This window comes from Nipponia nippon, unplaced genomic scaffold, assembly GCF_047370975.1.
Source record: "Nipponia nippon isolate SJK-2023a ecotype South Korea unplaced genomic scaffold, ASM4737097v1 scaffold_5, whole genome shotgun sequence".
Classification (NCBI taxonomy): domain Eukaryota; kingdom Metazoa; phylum Chordata; class Aves; order Pelecaniformes; family Threskiornithidae; genus Nipponia; species Nipponia nippon.
The window spans coordinates 22690514-22708903 of record NW_028262369.1 but is presented as its reverse complement, the minus strand read 5'-3'; the positions used below and the strand labels follow the sequence as shown (position 1 = coordinate 22708903).

General features: G+C 39.2%; 1 protein-coding gene across 5 annotated transcripts in view; it reads left to right on the top strand.

The window, feature by feature from the left end:
• RAVER2 (ribonucleoprotein, PTB binding 2) overlaps positions 1 to 18390 on the top strand; it is a 59413-nt gene that overhangs the window by 37378 nt on the left and 3645 nt on the right. Inside the window, exons 4-13 of one of the 5 annotated variants that reach the window (XM_087733386.1) lie at positions 4010 to 4201; positions 5094 to 5220; positions 6173 to 6255; positions 9713 to 9817; positions 10003 to 10114; positions 11273 to 11499; positions 13518 to 13629; positions 14013 to 14158; positions 15950 to 16039; positions 16688 to 16816. In XM_087733386.1, the coding sequence (XP_087589512.1) occupies positions 4010 to 4201; positions 5094 to 5220; positions 6173 to 6255; positions 9713 to 9817; positions 10003 to 10114; positions 11273 to 11499; positions 13518 to 13629; positions 14013 to 14158; positions 15950 to 16039; positions 16688 to 16816 (1323 nt within the window). Of the gene's footprint in view, positions 1 to 4009; positions 4202 to 5093; positions 5221 to 6172; positions 6256 to 9712; positions 9818 to 10002; positions 10115 to 11269; positions 11500 to 13517; positions 13630 to 14012; positions 14159 to 15949; positions 16040 to 16687; positions 16817 to 18390 lie in introns of all 5 variants that reach the window. The other 4 variants (XM_087733383.1, XM_087733382.1, XM_087733384.1 and 1 more) reach the window with 4 other exon arrangements.

The following is an 18390-nucleotide window of genomic DNA, read 5'->3' as shown; positions in this document are numbered from 1 at the left end:
TCGTGGTCATGATTTAAGTAGCTCTGTATTTGCATCTTCACTGCTTGCTGTCTTATCCTTTTATTTTTCATTTAAGTAGTGAATGGTTATGCATCTGTATTGTGATATATGATGCAGTACAGATGCTTTATTGGTATGGGTTTGCAGTGGTTGGTCGATGTCATCTGGGAATTCTGCAGGAGACCACTCCCATGAAGCGCCAATAAAATGTTTATAAGACATCCCCTCATGTATTTTCTTGAAAATAATTTTAGAAATATTTTAGAGAGCTTTTAAAGTAAATGTTGATGATGGTTTTGTTGCTCAGTAAAGAAAGCCAGAGTGTATGAGTACCACAAGTGCAACAGTTTAGATGATGGAGAATATATATATATATATATATATATGTATCTAATTAATATATTTAAGAAACCTCTGCAAATATCTAATGTGTTTTTTCCATAACTGGAGAAGATGTAGGCTTGGGATCTCATAGTTGGCTGGGCTTGCCAGTGGTAGAAGTGGTACATCTTTTGGAAAGCTTGCAGGTACAGAAGAAGTAGATCCTTACTAGCCTTTGCAAGTGTAAATGTTTCCTTCTCATCATCATGGCTTGTAAGATACTAGACCACAAATAAAATGTTGCTTATAGAAGTGGTGCAGGCCAGTGTACCATAAACAGGCAGTAGAAAGAAAGCTTGCTTTATAGTCACGCAGTTGGGTATGATTTCAGTTGTTTTGTTTTTTTTCTCTTAAGTATCTTGGAAGGCTGGTCAGGGATTAGCTTCAGGGATAAGTAACCAGAGATTCTCAGCATCTAAGACAGGAAGGTCCATCAGGCTGTCTAGTCTGACCACCTGCAGGCCATCACGTTTTCCCTAGTGCTCTTTTTGAGCCCCAGTAATTTGTAGTTGGCTAAAGCACATCGTTATACTTGCTTGATCCAAATACACCGGGAGATGCCTAAATTTGAAGTAACTCTTTCAAGAAACTGCCCGTCCCTCGTTATTTTGCACTTGTCTCTGTTTTCTCAGTTGAATGTATCTGGCTTCAGCTTCACCTTACTTATGACTAGATTGAGGAGCCTTTGCTCCCCACTATTTTCTTCCTGTAAGAAGGTATTAAATGCTGTAATCAAGTCACTTGCTCAATCTCTGTTTAACTAGCTAAACAGATTTATCTTTTAAAGTCTTTTACTTCAGGGCATTTTTCCAGCTGTCAGATAATCCAGAGACTGGTATCGGCTCCCCCAACGATTTTTCAACATTCTTTTAAAAATCTGAAGTTCAGATTTCAGGTCACTGGAAGAAAACACATGAATTAGCTTCCATCTGCTTGGTTCACTGAAGACTATTACATTCTCGGGCTTCTTTGATAAAGATGGTTTTTCACTAACAGTATTCCAGTGTGCACTTAAAAAGTGACTTTTACCTTCCTTAAATCAAAATGACACATGGGTCACACCTGGTGTAGGTGAGGAGGGTCTGTTTGTGTATGCATTCTATCAGTAAATGGCACTAAATACATGTTTCTATAAAATACAGGAATTAAACAGTATGCTTTTGAATTAGGAAATAGGCACCCAGTAAAAAATATATCCAAGAAAACATTCTTGGCATGTTCTCATGTTACCTATCACTTATATAAGCACACTGTGTAATAGACTAATAGGTAGATCGTAGAAGTATGATAATAGAAGAAAAATAGGTTTACTTATGGTAACTTATGATTTATTCTCAGTGATTCTCAGAGAATAAACGTGTCATATATTCTCATGTTTCTATGGGCATCTGACAGGTACTGACTGGTAAGGGAGGCTCTGCATCAAGGGGTGGCAGGGAGAGGCAGCAGAGATGCTGGTTTGCAGATGTGTAATGGGTGAGTGATGGAGGTGAACCCCATGGGCTAACGGGGGAAGCAGCCCTCCGGAGAGGGAAGATGTGAGGGTGGAGGTAGGTAAACAAGTAGTTCAAATTTGATAGATGAAAAAGGGAAGACGGTGGATGAATTCTCATTACGATAGTGGTAATTAATTACGGTTTTATGAGTGAGATGACCTAAAAATTAAGTACAAAGAAAGGAGAAGGAGGACGACCCAAGAAAGTGTGGAAAAAGCAAGGAGGGGGTTGTGACATGGTGGGTAGAGACATAAGAGGAAAACTAGGAGAAGACAGGGTAGCAGAAACCTGGGTGGGGAGGGAATTTCAATAGAGAATGGCTAGGAGAAGCGCCTTTGTCTGGAAAACTTCTGGAAGAATGAATGCATTTTAGAAAAACAATTAAAATGTTTGTTCATACTCTTGTTATTTTGTGTCTTCATGACTAGAGTCTCTCTCTTCCTTCCGTTTCCAGTCTCAGCCAATCCAGCCTTCACAAACCACTCCTGCACTCAGATTGTCCTTCCAGTAGGGTCACTTTGACCATTTTGCCCATGTCCTGGTGTGGTTTCTTTAACATAGCTGTCTTGTGCTGCTTTCATGGCTTAGTTCTGCTGGTAAATCTGATGCAGTATTTCGTCATGTAAATATGATCTTTTACCTAAAATTCTTAGCTGAACCCATGAAAGAGACTCTGGTTTGTTTCGTTTTATTCCAAAGTTACCATTTTTTGAAATCAATTTGATTTATTCTCTATCGACAATAGAAACGTTCTGTCAGGAAGAGCTGAAGCCAGATACTTATACATGGGTCTTAGAAAAATGGCATTTCCTAGGACTTACAGAAACATGTTTTGTCCTTTGCGTCAACAAAATGGACCAGAAAACCTCATTCCTTTCTTATGTCAACTTTAAACTGTCACTAGGAGGTCTCCACTGTTATCTAGATAGGGACAGAAGGGTTTTCTTCAGTACCTGTTTACTTGGGAAGTTTAAAAATTCCTGATCTGTTTGCAAGAATACTAGTAGCTGCACTTTCACATGTTAAGGGAATTTTTAACTGTGCATGGAACTACGGCGCGTTCCATAGCTGCAAACCATTCTTTTCACAAGTACTTCAGGTCTTTACCAGTGCAGCTAAACTGATGTCAAAATAAAATATAGTGCTTCTCCACATAGGCACACACACACATATGTATACATAGCATATATCTATCTATGTGTGTATTTATATATCAAAATATGTGTGTTCTCCAGAGCTCTTCCCAGAGGCCAGTCTGTAACAGTGGCATTAAATATCTGACCATACACTTCTTCTTTGAAATCTTTGAGATTTATATTTCAGTTGTTAGTGGAAGTTTGTGGGACCTAATAGTTGGGAATACGTTGTTTTTATCCAGTGAAATCTAGAGGAGATTTCCTCTCTTCCACATCAGAGCTAGTATCAGTATATCATTTCTGTTCATTTTGGGACTGGAGATTTTTGCCTAAGCTTTATTCCTTCCCTTCTCACCCCCTTTTTTTTGTTTGATTTAAATCTGCTCATGCTGCTATAAAACTCTGCAAACAAAGGACAGAGCACTGTTTGACACGTAAGCCTGTTTCCAGTCTGCTTGATTGATCAGTCTGGCATCTTCTCTTGGCATTAAATATGACCACGGACTTCATTTTCTCCTAAAAGGCAGTATATATCAATGGAATTTGCATTGTTACATGTTTCAACAACTATCATGTAGTCTGATGAATGACATTTTTATTATTGTAGGCTTAAAAACTGAACAATAATGAGTTTATACTTCTTATCCTGCAAAATAAAAATTACTGTGAATACAGCTGTATTTACAATTTCCTTTTCATTCCTTCTTTGTTCTGAAAATGTGTTAAATACATTTTGTAGCTCAGGTTCTCCATGAGATAAGATTGAAGTGAAGGTGGTAATTCAAGTAGATAGAGCATGCGTGCCAAATATCATATGAAGATATGATATTCAACTTATATCTAGCACGTTTGAGAATGAAATAAAGTGATTTGGATAGGCATTAACATAGGGTGTCAACTGTTTGTGAAGTATTTTGCAAGAGATAGGTGAAAATATTGCAAGGCAGTTCCTGAAGTTCTCCATTTTGTTCAGTGTATTGTGAAATGTTGTTTCAGTTTGCTCAGGATGAAGATAGTTATATTGGTGACTTTGCGGTGGTTGAGTATGAAACTGCAGAGCAGGCTGAGAAAGTACAAGAAGTCACCGATGGCATGACTATCAAAGGAAAGAGAGTCCAGGTGTCGTACTGTGCTCCGGGAGCACCAGGCAGAAGCACATTAGCAGCACTGATAGCAGCACAAAGGATGGTAAGATATTTGCAAGTCTGTTTTCAGAATGAGTTTGATACACCCTGAGCAGCCTGAGTTGGGTCAGAGGAATTCAGCTGCTTTGCATTACGAAAACACGCCAAGCTTTTAGAAGCATTAGCCTATTTTTTTGTCTAGTCAGCCCAATTCAGTCTCCTTCCTAGGAAAAGGATGGCCATATTCTGTGAGGAGGAAGGGTAAAATATGGGCATAAGATATCACAAAGTTATACTTACATAGCTCTGGGATTTTAGTAAATTTAATTTTCTGTATGAGAAATTGTTCCAGTTCAAACCAAAAGTAACTGTAAGTGGAGTCATTTGACAAGCTAAAACTTGGTTTGAAACAGAGAGGCAAGAATTTGTCAATTTTAAGATAAATTTCAAGGTAGGAGAAATAGTTTAATTTCATGCTTGATATAGAAGAAAGCTTTTTACACCCACATGTTTTACCAAATTATTTCCTAGAAAATTGGATGTGATAAGTGTTACATGAAGTTGTCTTAAAAGTAGAAGCAGAACAGTCTCATTACTTCAGCTAGCTTTAGCCCACATCTTTATAAAAGAGATGAGTGGTGCTACTATAAGGTAGTATGTGCTGTTCATGTTAACAGTGTCTTTCATATTGTCCTTTATTGATAACTCTGTCTTGGTTTAAGGGGAAAAAAAGAAATGTGTCTCAGGAAAAATAATATGCTTGAAGTTTTGGGGGAATAATTTGTTAGGCATTTCATTTGAGGGAAAAGGAGCATGGAAAGGAGCAGGAAACAGGGAGGAGATGGTTTTTTCTGTGTAAAATGAAATGTGTACATTACCGTTGCGCAGGTCTGAGGGATTTAAATGTATTCTTTGTTTTCTCCTGATTTTAACATTTTTGTATCTCTTAATTGGAGATGAGGAACAATAGGAAAGGCTTGCTTCCAGAGCCAAATCCAGTGCAGATTATGAAAAGTTTTAATAATCCAGCAATGTTGCAAATGCTACTGCAGCCCCGGTTGCGTGGACATGCTGTTAAACCTGGTAAGTTGCTTTAAAACTGAGTTAAAAAAAAGAAAAGAAACCCTGTTCTTGGTGATATAAGGCTTTCAGCAAAGGAGAGAAGCAGGAATGCTATTTTAAAATCTGTGCAGACACTGTTTCAGTGTGTCTGTGTAGACACTTTCACATCTTATGAAAGCAAAAGCAAGAGATAGATTGCTACACTATTGTGTCTGGGAAAAATTTAGTGTTACCTAAAAATGTCCTCACATTAACTCTGTGGTCTCTGAATGTTTATATTAGAAATGGCTTTAAAATGAAATGTCTTTTGCAGACATCATTAAAATGGCAAGTTTAAATCTGATTCTAGATCTGAATTTTGCAGCCTGAGTCTTTTCTCCTATTGATTCCAATGTAAATTGTCATTCACTTGGATGCTACCATAGTTGTACACAGTATTTCATAACAGTATTAGCCAAAAACATTTCTCTGTCCTCTCATTAGGATGGATGTGAAGAAACATATTAAAAACAATCTTATCGTGTTTCAAATGGTGAAAATATTAGGAACAGGAATGAGAACAGATTAATTTGAAGAGTCAAGTGGGGGACAGCTAAGAGTATGTGACGTAATCTATTGACAGAAGATACTGTGTGTGAAGTGAACGCTTTAGTGAAGAAACACTTTAGCTAATGCTGAAGTTTCAAAACACTTTAGCTAATGCTGTGGTCTTGCAGTCAACTGCAGGCATTTCTGCATCTTCGAGCAAAACTCTCCGCTTTAGAGGAGCTCCATGAAAGTACATTTGATCTCCAATATGGTGTTAATTATAGATCAAAGGTGGATGTATTGAAAGGTTTCATTATAGTGACCTTTAGTATACTGGAAAGTTTTGTGGAAACGAAATCTGAAAAATATAAAATAACTCTTATAAAGATTCTTACTTGGCTAACTTATAAAAACACTGCAACTTTGTCTTGTGTTTCTAAAACAGTTCTTGGAGCATCTGCAGGTTTACCTCACCTTATAAATTCAGCAGTTGGTCCACCTTTTTTGCAGTTGAATAAAGTTCATCAGGTATGTGACAAAAAAACTTCCATCAAAATACATATTTGTGGAGATGAAAAATATTCTCAAAGTCTCAAGAAATTACAACGAAAATCAAATGTTCTCATTAAAGCTGTCTTTAAGAAAAGCACCCTATTATGAGATGCCTATGGGGATGTAAAAGCAGACTGTGCTTACTATGCACAAGTGAGTTATTTTATCTTAACTGAGCTTTTGATTTGCTAACACCTGCCGATGTAGAGACAACTTGCCATTACTGGCAAAAGAAGTCCCTTTAAATTAGAGCTCTGGGAGCATGGCACATCCGTTTCTCTTGGAGCTGCTCATACACACTCCCTGTAGAGACTTGATTGTTTTATCTTATTCAAGCCAAGAAGCTTAGCATCGTTATCTTCATTTTAAAACTTGCAGGGACCAAAATGTGCTATATATGCCATAAAAAATAGTAATTTGCAGATGCTACTTCTTAGTCAAAAATCCCCAAGGTTGTAAGCTGTTTAAAGTGTTCTCAGAGTATCTGTAATTCACTGTAAAGTTGATACGACTTCCATATGGACACCAGAAATTCTGAAAGATACTATAAAGGATACTTGGGATGAGTTTGCCCTAGAAATTGGTGATGAGAACATGCTAGAGTAGCACCCACAACCAGAACTCCTCCCTGCATCAGTTCTCTTGGCCAATAGCCTGCTTGGCCTCTGTTTTGCATTGAGGTTCTGTCAGAGATTTCTCCAGCTCTGCCAGGAGCCAAAATTTGCTCTTAATATTCATGGTGGGGATTTTCATAAGTACCTATGAGGGACTGGAGTCAATTGCTTTGACTTACTATTTCTGATGTTTCAGAAATTCCAATTTAAAAAATAAACCCCTCTTAAGTAGTTCTTATTTCTGCTGTTTTTTTGGCAAACACAGACTTATAGATCTTAAAAAAGACCAAATTAAAATGCAGAGATACTCCTTATGTTAACTATATTTAGCTTTTCTGGGTTTTTTTCTGCTAAAAACTGGTAGGTGAATATATTAATTTTGAATAAATACTACTTAATTTTGCCCCATCAAATGAGTAGCTTTTGTCCTGTACAATGAAAAAATACATAATTCTTTGCTTGTACTTCTTTTATTTAAATGACATTTTCAATTGGTATATTTAGTTAGTGCTGTGCTCTCTTCAGCCTTGGAGAGTCTATGCTTCCTTGGAAGGCAATGTGGATGTTTTCTAATCACAGCTGGAGACAGGCATGTTTTACACAGTTAACAGTGTGATTGATGATGATCCAGTGTTTTTTGGCTTAAGAGTGCTGCAGCCAAACAACTTAGCGTTTTCTCTTTAGATAAAGACTTACAAGTCTAATTCTCTTCCAGGGAGCTTCCTGACATTTAATTAGCTCCAAACCTGGTCTAATAGCCTGAATTTTATTGACAGTGATTTGATTATCTCAATTCCTTCTATTAGGCACATTTTTCTATTATTCAGTGACTTATTTCAGAGTGTTCTCTAAAGTCAGAGAACCAGGTCACTGTTTTTACTGTCTTGAAATTCAGTATTGTCACAAGATAGAGGAACAGACAGCATCTTGGCTTGACTCTCTCCCCACCTCCCCAGTCACACACTGATTCAGCTTCCTGTGTATCTTAGTTTTGCTATTTTATATTCAAGGTCTTGTAAGGTAATATAATGAGAAGAAACAATATTTTTAGGATGATTATGCCACAACATTATGAAATAATTGATAAAAAAGGATTCAACAGAGGGGAATTTGAACAAATGGGTTATTCATCCAGTAGTCTTTCAACTCTGGAGGTAGCACGACTTTCAACTTCTTTCTTTTAATTTCTCTCAGTTACAATTACCATGCGCCAAAATAATGCATTTTAAACTTTCTCAGTGATGGGCTTTCGTGAGTCATCCAGCAGTTTATTAAATCTTTATTAACCCAGAGACTTTCTTTTGAGGATTCTAACCAACCTGATTTTCCACTCTTGTATTTCTGAAAGTTTTGCTATTGAACTAATATATTTTCTTTGTTGACTTAACCAGATTTAGAAGGAACAACCAGTGGTCTTGGTGACAATAAACAGCCCTGGGTAATTTCTACTGGAAATCACTAAGACATTCAAAATGGCAGATGCATAACTAATCTAGATATGGCCCTTTTCTGTTTCATATTGCACATTTCTGAGTCCAGAAGACCATATTATAGACATAGAGAGTTTTCCCTAGGGAATTTGACCCTACCACACACAGATACAACCTAGGCTTGAAAATGTTTGTGGAGTGTTTTGCAGGAGGCTGCAAAATCTGCAAAGCCATGCATCGTGAGAGCTACCTTCTTTTTGGGTTCCATCTGCATTACCTGGTTTTGGTGATCTTTCCTATGTAGGAGATTTCAAAAAAATGAGGAAGGCTATACTCGTCATTATTTGACACAGTCAGTGTCCCATATATCTATTCTTGCACCGCGGTACAAAAGGTTTGTAGAGCAACCTATATTTTGCCTGGCAAATCATGCTGAGGAGCTCCTGCCAGAAAGACAGTCTCAAGCCTGTGTTCAGCTAGCATGAATCATAATGTGGTTTTGTGATCCAGAGTGGACATGAGGTTTATTTGAAGCCACTGTGCTAGCCAGAGCACATACTGCTGAACATACCAGTAGCAGAGTCTGAATGTGGTGCCCCAAAGTTGTTGATTACGTGGCTCAATTCTAGTGGCAAACTGATCCAGAATTTTTTGAATGGAAAAATATTGATGTTTTGTAGACTTGACAATCTGTAGGCATTGTGATTTTTAAGCTTTTTAATGGTTATGGAATAGAATTTCATGTAGATAGTTGCCACTAAGAAGGGGGGAAAAAACATATCTGGATATCGCTCTTTGAAAGTAAAGGTGCTGTTTGGTAACTGTAAAGCAAGGGATGAGAGTTCCCTGCCAGTTACAACCGAGTCCTATAAAGTGTATAGATCATTGGCGGAGATTATGTATTAGAATTGCAATGCAAGGCACAATGCAAATGTTAACAAACAACGAAGTCCTTATTCACAGAGCTCATAATCCCCTGAAGTCCTTGTGTCTCATCTTTCTTATTGGCACTGTGGGTAACTCCCCTATCTAGTCTGTCTGCAGAGTCTTCAAACACATTTAGCTTTTGCTGTTGGCTTAGACACAAGGGCTACAATGGAGTCTAGATTGCATTTGGAGTATACTGTTGATCCTTTAAAAGCCATCAGAAAGCATACTTGTGGTTGTGGGGTGAAAAAAAGGGCTAGGAGGAAGAAAGGTTAAAAGAACTTAAACTAACTTCTATGAATGAAGGAAAAATTTAGTTCTGTGGAAGAAACAGTTATTTTCCTTTGCTGTATTAATGCAGAAAGTAATTTAAATTTCTTTCAGCAGTATCATCTGAAAATGTTTCAAGAATGTACTGTTTTCCATGATTGTCAACTAACACTGCTGTTGTTAATTTCACAGAGTTCAGTTCTGGGGAGTACATCTAACTTACTGCTGCAGAGCCCTGCTCACTTACCATTGCCACAGCAGCAACTGATGAAGATTGAAAACATTCAGGCTAATAGTGTAAGGTCATCACTTTAATTTGCACTGTCTTTGGACATTCTTATAGCTGACAAATAATTTTCCTCATCTAGTATAATTTAACAGTTTAGTGTATCTAAAAAGATGAACTGAATGTGAAAGTTATGAGAAATACCTACAGACAGATTGTTTTAATCATTTACACAGTTTTCTATTTTTCCTTATAGAAACCGGGTTTACTGGGAGAACCTCCAACAATGCTGCTTCAGACAGTGCTGGGAATAGGGGTAATGCCATCAGTGAGTTCAGGCATGGGAACCCGTGGAGAAGCTCTTAAGTGTAAATGACATTTTATTTCATACCAAATCAGTAGAAATGCTCAGCTTGAAATGATGCACCTTACTTTCTCCCACTTTAGCAAAAGCAATAATATGTTTGAACCTTATCACTGCACAGTAAGGCAGGCAGAGAGCTGGACAATAATGCACGTTACATAGCTATATAGTTAAGCAAGGTAGCAAGTTATATATCTATATAACCAACTGTAACCTGCTGGTTTAAGCAGGAAACAAACTTGAAATATCTTGCCTTGTTGCCTGGCTTCTCTCATCTCTTTGTCAGGGACAAAAGAGTACACTGTGGCATTGGTTGAATATTTGCAGGTTGTGAAATATTCTGCTTGCTCAGTTACTACCATTTTTAGTACACTTGGAATACGTTTTTATTTAGGACCAAAATTTTGGGGTTTGTTGTTTCAAAGCAGATAAATCTGAGTAGCTGAAGAGGCACCATGAATAGGTTTTTTGCATTCATTTCATTAAGCAATAGAGCTTTAACATCCAGTCTGTGACAGATGTCAGTTTTGAATGCAAGTTTCTGTGCCAGTGATGCCTTCAATTTTTTATGAGGAAAGATCAGTTATGATACTGCTTAGTGCATCTTTTTTATTTCCTCCACTGAGAGCCATGTATTCTGCAGTTCTAGACGTGGTTTGAGTAAAGGTAGAAACCAGGAGCAAGGGAAAAGCTTGGGGGAGGGGAGGAGGGGGGGAGAAACCTATTCTGAATGTCTACATATTAATTTTGGAGAATACTTTCTAATTCTTTTGTTCGTGGAAGAATTTTACTAATGCCAGTTGAGGTGGGGTTTTTCCCCTCTATTCCAATACAACATCATCTAGGATGTTGTTCACAGGTTTTTTGAAAGTGATGGGAAACACTAAGTAACATATTGTCATAGTGAATGTTTAGAAAAGTCAGAGTATTCTTCTATTGTATTAGCTTTAAATAGAGTTGTTTGCTCCTGCGATGGTAAAAGAATAAAAACTATCATCAGAATCCAGTGTTCTGGGGCAGCTGTAAAATAGATCTCTAAATGTTTTTCTCATCACTTAGTAAAAACCACAAACAAAGTGTACTGATAAATCTTGTCTAACAGAAAAGTTTCTCCATTTATGGTTGACTGCAGCATCTAATCTGTCTCCAATTCAAACAGCAGCAGCAGCAGCAGGGATGGGCATGCTGCCATTCTTTCCGAATCAGCACATTGTTGGACAAGCTATACCAGGGCAAAATAACGCTCCAGATAAACAATTGACTACCGAAGCGGTTGTCTCGGGATCACAGCCTTATCATCAGACCTTAACAAATCTTTCTGCGGGAGCTTTGCGGGCTGGACATGCCAAACAACAAAATCAGCTAAAAAGTACTGATACAAGTTTGGCGGTAAGGAACACTGAATACAAATATTTTCTTTTTTTCTTGTGTGTGGATTTTCTCTTTTTTTTTTTTTATTTTAACATGCTGAAGAGTTAACTGCAACTGCTTATTGTGGTTCTTCACTATAAAATTTGCTAGATCACAGGATCATTCATGAGACATTTTAAGGTCATTTCAGTTATGAATAATAGGGAGAGAACAATAATGCTCTTTTGTGGTCCAAATGAATTAACAAAGGAATCTTTTTACAATGCTGGAGGGTTTTTTTTCCATGTGTATGCCTCATAGTATTTGATAATGAAATTATCTCAAGGGCAATGTCCCTTTTAAAGACTGAAAATGAAACTTGTGGTTGAATTTCATGACTAATCAGGAGCAATTCTGGTGGCATGTAGGGCCTTTGGGTTTCCAGGTGGTGTGTATATATATATATGTATGTGTGTGTGTATGTAAATTTTCCACTTTTAATCCGTACCCTCTTAGCCATAGCTGACATAGTCTATATCAGTTTTAATATTTAATCCCTTGAAGGTGGGGGGTGGGAGGATGATGGGATGGGATTTAAGTTGAACCAGAATGGTCTAGTTTTTTCAGAAGTTTTTTCCTGTCATTAACAGAATTCACTTTTTTTATAATATACATAAATACTTTGACATTTATGGGGAAACATGTTCTTAATTCAGATCAGATCTGTGTTTTCCTTACGTATTTTCTGAAGCATCTGAAGTGATTAGATTATATACAGTATTGGTGTCTGCCTTTGTTAGACAGCTTTGACGGATTTGGTGCTGCTTCAGAAAGTACACTTCTCATTTTTTAAATCATTTTTTACTGTAATGAACTGGAGTTTTACCCATGTATAGATATACATGGATAAAATACATAGGGTGTATGTGTATGCATATATAAAATCAGTGGTTTATTTCAGCATTTAATTTAGTTAAAAGGAAATGTAATTAAACCATTAGAAGTCTAGATAATTCATTTATTTCTATGAATATTGTTTATTAGGGAAAGTTCTTTTTTGAAATCCTGGTGGATATTTTAATTGTTTCCTTTTCTGCATCGGTAGACAGAAGGCCCAGTTAGCAAAAGTCACTTCCTGGACAAGACAGCCACAGTCTGTATGCTGATACTGAATGGTCATGCTGTCTTAAATGCCTGCTTTTGCATCCAGATGAAGAATTTCAGCGCTCTGTTGAAGCTTTTTGTGTTTAAAAACTGGTCTCACTGTTTTTGAGAAGTTTTTGATTAATACTATTTTACTGAAAATAATATTAATCTATTAAAATAATGGATTTTGGGCTTTGAAAAAATGAACAGAATAGATGTAGCGTAGAATACTATATCAACACCTTTGAGCTATGTATTTCAAACAAGCTATGTAAGTTGCTATATCTACTTCATCATTATTTCTGGTATTTGTTCTAATGTAAGCTAAAGGGAAATAAGCTGGTAGTGTACCCTTCCTAGTCCCTCTCAGGAAAACACTTCTGGTGGTTTGGAGGAGCGAGTCAGTCCGGACACTTCGTTTCCACTCATAAACATTTTCCCCTTTTAAGTAAAGCCTTATAAATAATCGGTAAGATGTGTTATAATGGGCGATTGCGGTCAGTGTCATCTCTCCAGCCCAGGGTTCATTTGTCCTTTATTTGCTTGTGACTCTGGGTGAGAAGAGTTGATTTTATCTTGGCCATGTGCTTAGTGCTAACTCCCTGCATCTGGAGTCGTTACGGTGATTATTATTCCTTTACTTGAATGTAAAAGGTTTTCTTTTGTTTGTTTGTTTTTTAATATCCTTTAGTAACTTACAGTCTAAAGAGAAACATTCCTACAAAATTATTTGGCAAGAAAAAAGTACAGGCAATGTGTCCAGATGGTTGTCCCTGGTATTTATTTTAAAAGTTTTCCTGTTACATTTCATAGGGCTAAGATTTTTTCAAAATCCTGCTGGGACAGTTACCTTATTTCTGACAAATGTTGTATGAATAGAATGTAAACTGACCTGTCCCATTGTTCTGCAGACTCCCTTGAAAAAACAGACTTCGCTGCTAGGAGAACCACCAAAAGAAATACGTCTTAGTACCAACCCCTACTTGAATTTGGCAAGTGTGTTGCCTGGTATATGTCTTCCAGGTAAGCAAACATTTAGTGGTTTTAGTTGCAAGTTTCCTTGACCAGAGTGTGGCAAATCGTTATTCTGTTTGGCAGGTAATTCCAGTGACCACAGCATTTATATTTAAGGAGATCTGGTAGTCTCTCTTAAAATTGCGATGTAATCTATCCTCATAGTTAATACTTTATTTTATTTGGGAAGGGTAAATTTTCAGAGGTAATGGGCTTACTGATGTAGACAAACTTCAAGAAAGCCTTTCAATTATTAGTAGCACTGATTAATTTTGAGCATGGCCTAATCTGAAGTAGCAAATTTCTGTTTTAATCCCAGAATATTGCTAAACAAGAGTGCAGGCTAACTTGTACAGTTTATACAAACCGTGTATTCTTTGTGTTACGAACAGCAACTGCCAGCAAAGCCTCTAGTCCACCGCAGCAGACCGGTCTTTCGAACAACATCGTGGATGCTGCTGTGTCTCAGGGAACTACATCGCAACATGCAATGGAAAATTATTTTAATTACTCCCAACAGCATGGGGAATACACGCAGGTACATTGTTTTGCAGCGCTTTCTTCTGAGTTTGTCACTCAGAGCTCTGGTAGCAGGATTTTTTGCAGAGATCTGCTCAGAGGTCCCTCCTTGAGTTGCTTATTGTTTTTCTCAGTGTACTCTTAATGCGCTTCTTGGTACACATGTGGTCTGATAGCCCTGCATGCAGTTGAAAGCATTGCCCAACATCATGAACCACTCTTCAGAGGTTCCTAGGCTTTCCTGCAACCAAAGCCCAACCTCTTCTTCAGACTGAACCTTGTAGGCCCTCTTCACTGATAGTTTATGTCTTTCAGTATATGGAAAAGATTTAGCACAAAGTATGCCTAATGCCATTCAAAAAAAGCCTCAATACGTTCCCTGCTGCAGTATCATAACCATTGAAAGATTGCTTCTTGAGAACCTGAATTCAGTGCAGTCGGCTAAAAAATTCCTTCTTGTAACTTCTGGCTTGGCTTTTGTCTGTCTTCAAAACCATGAAGTTTTTCTCCTTCCCTTCCCAAGAAGTTTTAAAGTTTTCTTTAACTTTGGCTGGATCCCAGAGAAGAGTGTGTTCTGTCTACCAGAAGTTCCCGTGTAGCTTGGGGAATTTTTGCAGTCTCTCCCAGCTGGTTTCACTACATTTGCCCCATTTGGTGATCAGAGCATGGCCATTAAGGTGGAGGGCTGCCCCTCGCCTGGAGAGTGTTGCAGTACTGAGAGCAAGTACTGGGTTTCACAGACATCAGGACACTCTGTGAAATAACATTTCCATATTTTCATTAGCAGTCACTAGTCTGTGTAGAAATATAACTGTATACAAATCAGAGAACTGGATTGTAGTGCTGTCAGGTAATCTGTATAAAAATCTTGGGTCTGTGCTGAGACACCCGCCCTGGTTCTGCTGTAGGTCCCTCTCTCTCCTGCCCTGTCCTCATCACCTCCTCCCCAGAGTCGCCTGATCTCTCCTCCTGCGGCAGGGAGACAGAAACAAGCTGTCTTCTCTTCTCCTAGGCTGCTGGCAAGGAAATCTGTGTTGCACCAAAACTCCTGGGGTAGAGCAGGGCTGCTATGGGAGTCAGTTGGGTCTGGTGGACAGAGAGCAAGCGGACGGGTGGGCACGGGGGTGGTTTTGTTTTAGGAGGGTCTCAGCCTGGCCAGGAGGGATGGAGGGGATGGGGTCGCTGCATGGCGTTCGCTGCAGCAGGGAGCTTTGCCAGGGGCCAGACCCATCTCTTAGTCGGATCAGATCTGGTGACAGTCTTGGGTCAGAGAAGCAACAGAGATGTCCTGTGGGCCGTTGTGCTGTGCTTCATGTAAGCACTAACATAGTCTTGAATATTTTGTTTGAATCTGATTATTGACTTTAAATTCATTTTGATGTCTCCTGGAGGTAGTTCCTAATCTCAAATCTTTAAAATACTGTCCAAAAAAATCAGTAGTATTGTAGTATTAGTGTTATTAGTATTATCTTTAGTAACATGAAGGACTGAAATGATGTCACTTAGGTGCAGAGATGTCACATGTCATCATTCAGCTATATCTGTACTGTATGTTCCTTCCATGTAACAGAAATTACATTGTACTTGTGTCTGCTGCCAAGGCAGTGGTGCCTTGTGTATCTTTTAAGCACTTAACATAGTTTTAAATGTTTGGTTTGAGCTTTATCACTGGCGTTAAACATGTTTTGATGCTTCTTGGAGAGGTTTGCTTTTTATTCATTCTCATGTCCTGCGAGGTCGTAAGAATTGTTTTCATTTAAAGTGATCTTAGTAGACGGCTAATGGGAAGAGGTTTTTTCCTCCTTTATAGGAGGCTGTTCAGCAGTGGTATCAGCATTATGCTCAGGCATATAACTCTACCCAGGCAAGAGTCGATGAATTTGAAAATGAAGCCTCTGAGGTGAGAAATAATTTTACTTTCTTCCTGTCTCCCTTGGCTGTTTCTCCCATCAGCTGTAAGGGTGCTTTGGACTCTGGACATCTGCTTTGTTTGTTGATAGCGGCTGCTGCCATCGGTACCGCAGAAATAAGGGGCTGGAGAGCGTGGGACGAATGGCACTGCATGTAACCTTCTGCAGGGTATCCCCGCACAGTTACTCTCCAGGATTCATACTCGTGCTTTTGATTATATCTGGCATAAATATTCCTCTCTCTAAAATCCCACAATCCAAAGTTACCTGTAAAGTTCTGGAGTGTATTAAAATGCTCCTACCAGAAATCAGCACACCACAAGATTATTTCCCAGTGAGTCTATTGAAGGATTGTTTCTCGCCCAGGCCATTATATAGCCTAAGGTTTCTGTGACCAATGAGAAGCACACTTTTTTTTTTTTTGTAAGGAATTGTGTAAAGTAAACCGTCCCCCAAATCCTACCTTTTTGCTCAAGAAATTGCTGCATGCCTGAGCTTGTACACTCCTTTTAGCAACTGAGCATGACTCAGATATTTTCATATCTGCTGAGTGCTCATTACTATATCAAGTAAAAACTAATTATTAAACCTATTTTCTTTCAACTTCTGGTTGATCATGGATCCCATTCTGCATTTAGGAATCTACAGGTGGATCTTACCCTGACTACAGTACTTGCTTGCAGGTCATGCCTACACTTTACAGTGGAGCCCAGGGATCACACCAGCCAGGCAGCTTGCAGCTTCCTCCACAAAACCCATTAAATAAGGTGAGAGGAGAGACTGAGCAGAGTGGTTGCAGATGCAGCCTGAGCCAGCTGCTGGTGGAAGTGCTTCATATTTGTCTTATGCTGCCACCGAGTGGACTTTGGGCCCACAACAAGCCAAGGCAGAGCTTTTCCACTGCATCCGTGGTCCTCAGGATCCCGAGTTGCTCAGGATCACATGCAGTTCATGGTGGATGTGATAAATAAAAGCAATAGTTGGGCAGGGCGTGCCAGCACCAGACCCCCTCAGAGCCCTCCAGCACCCTGGAGATCAGTGCTCCTCACTGCCCACAAACCACCAGATCCCACAGGCAGAGAGGCTGGATGTTTGTGAACAAACTTCTTGGAAAGATGGTATCTGTGAGGGTGAATGTGCAAAAATGCCTTGAAGTAGGCAAATAAAGTAGCAAGTGAACAAAGGAGGAGGAGGAGGAAGTTCACGCTGGTTTTAGATGAGGGTTTTTTGCCTGACTTGCAGATGTTTTGCAGTGAGTGCCACTGGGATAAAGCCTCTGAAGCGGAGTCAGCATCCAGGTTACCTACAGCTGCCACTTCGTAATACTGTTAACTGGATCCTGGGAGGAAAACCATTTTAAAATGGCTTTCATTTGAAATACATAAACAGACATCAGATGCGACCTACTTCAGCTAGACTCATTGAGCAAAGCTTCCTTTGTCTGTTGGACCCAGCAGACACTTAGTTTCATCAATAGAAGATGCAGGAGGGATAGGGAAGTGCTATGGAAGCAGTGAGGACTGGCTTAAAGGAGGCTGGAGTCTGGACTAACAGGAGGCCAGTTTAACACAGGCCGAGACAGTGGGGATAAAAGCTTTGTTCAGTCTGTGCATAGGTCTTCTCATTTCTTGAGTGCCGTAGAAGTCCTGAGGAATTCATACTCTCACGCCATAGGTAAATCTCATTTCTCCTTTTTTTACTGATGGGAGAGACCTTAAAAGCCAGATGATCATCTGTTTTGGTGCGGCTGAAGGGAAGTATGCTCGTCAGCATAATGAGCTGCTGCCTCTGTGAGTCCAGCCCCAGCCATGCAGCCATGAGAGCGATGATGATCTCTCTGAGCGCTGCTGGAGGGACGCCGAGCTGGCTCTCCAGCCTCTAGCACGCTGAGAGGAGCCACAGCTGAAGTCAGCAGTCGCATCTGGGAGAGCTCAGGGGCCCAGCCTGCTGCGCAGCTCTCCTCCATCACGGCATTAAATCCCTTCACTGCGCAGAGGTTAGCAGCAGGATTCAGCACATGAAGTTCTGGCATTCAGGAACTCTCATCTCAGACTTGGCATGAGATTCCCATTTTTTGGAGGAGATTTAGAAGGAACACACAACTGTAGCAATTCATGACTCCTGGATTGGAGAGAAGGCCTGGCTGGAGCCGGCTTTGACATGTCTTGGGATAAAGATGGCCAAGGCCTGAACACGGTGCCACGGGCTGTGAAACCTTTAGCTGTGTGCAGCAAAAAATTGAGCTTTCAGGTTCCTAACAGCTCTGATATATGACTGGAAATGAGTGAAATTTTAACAGGAGAAGGAGATAATCTGGGGTTTGAGCTAACTAATACCTTCC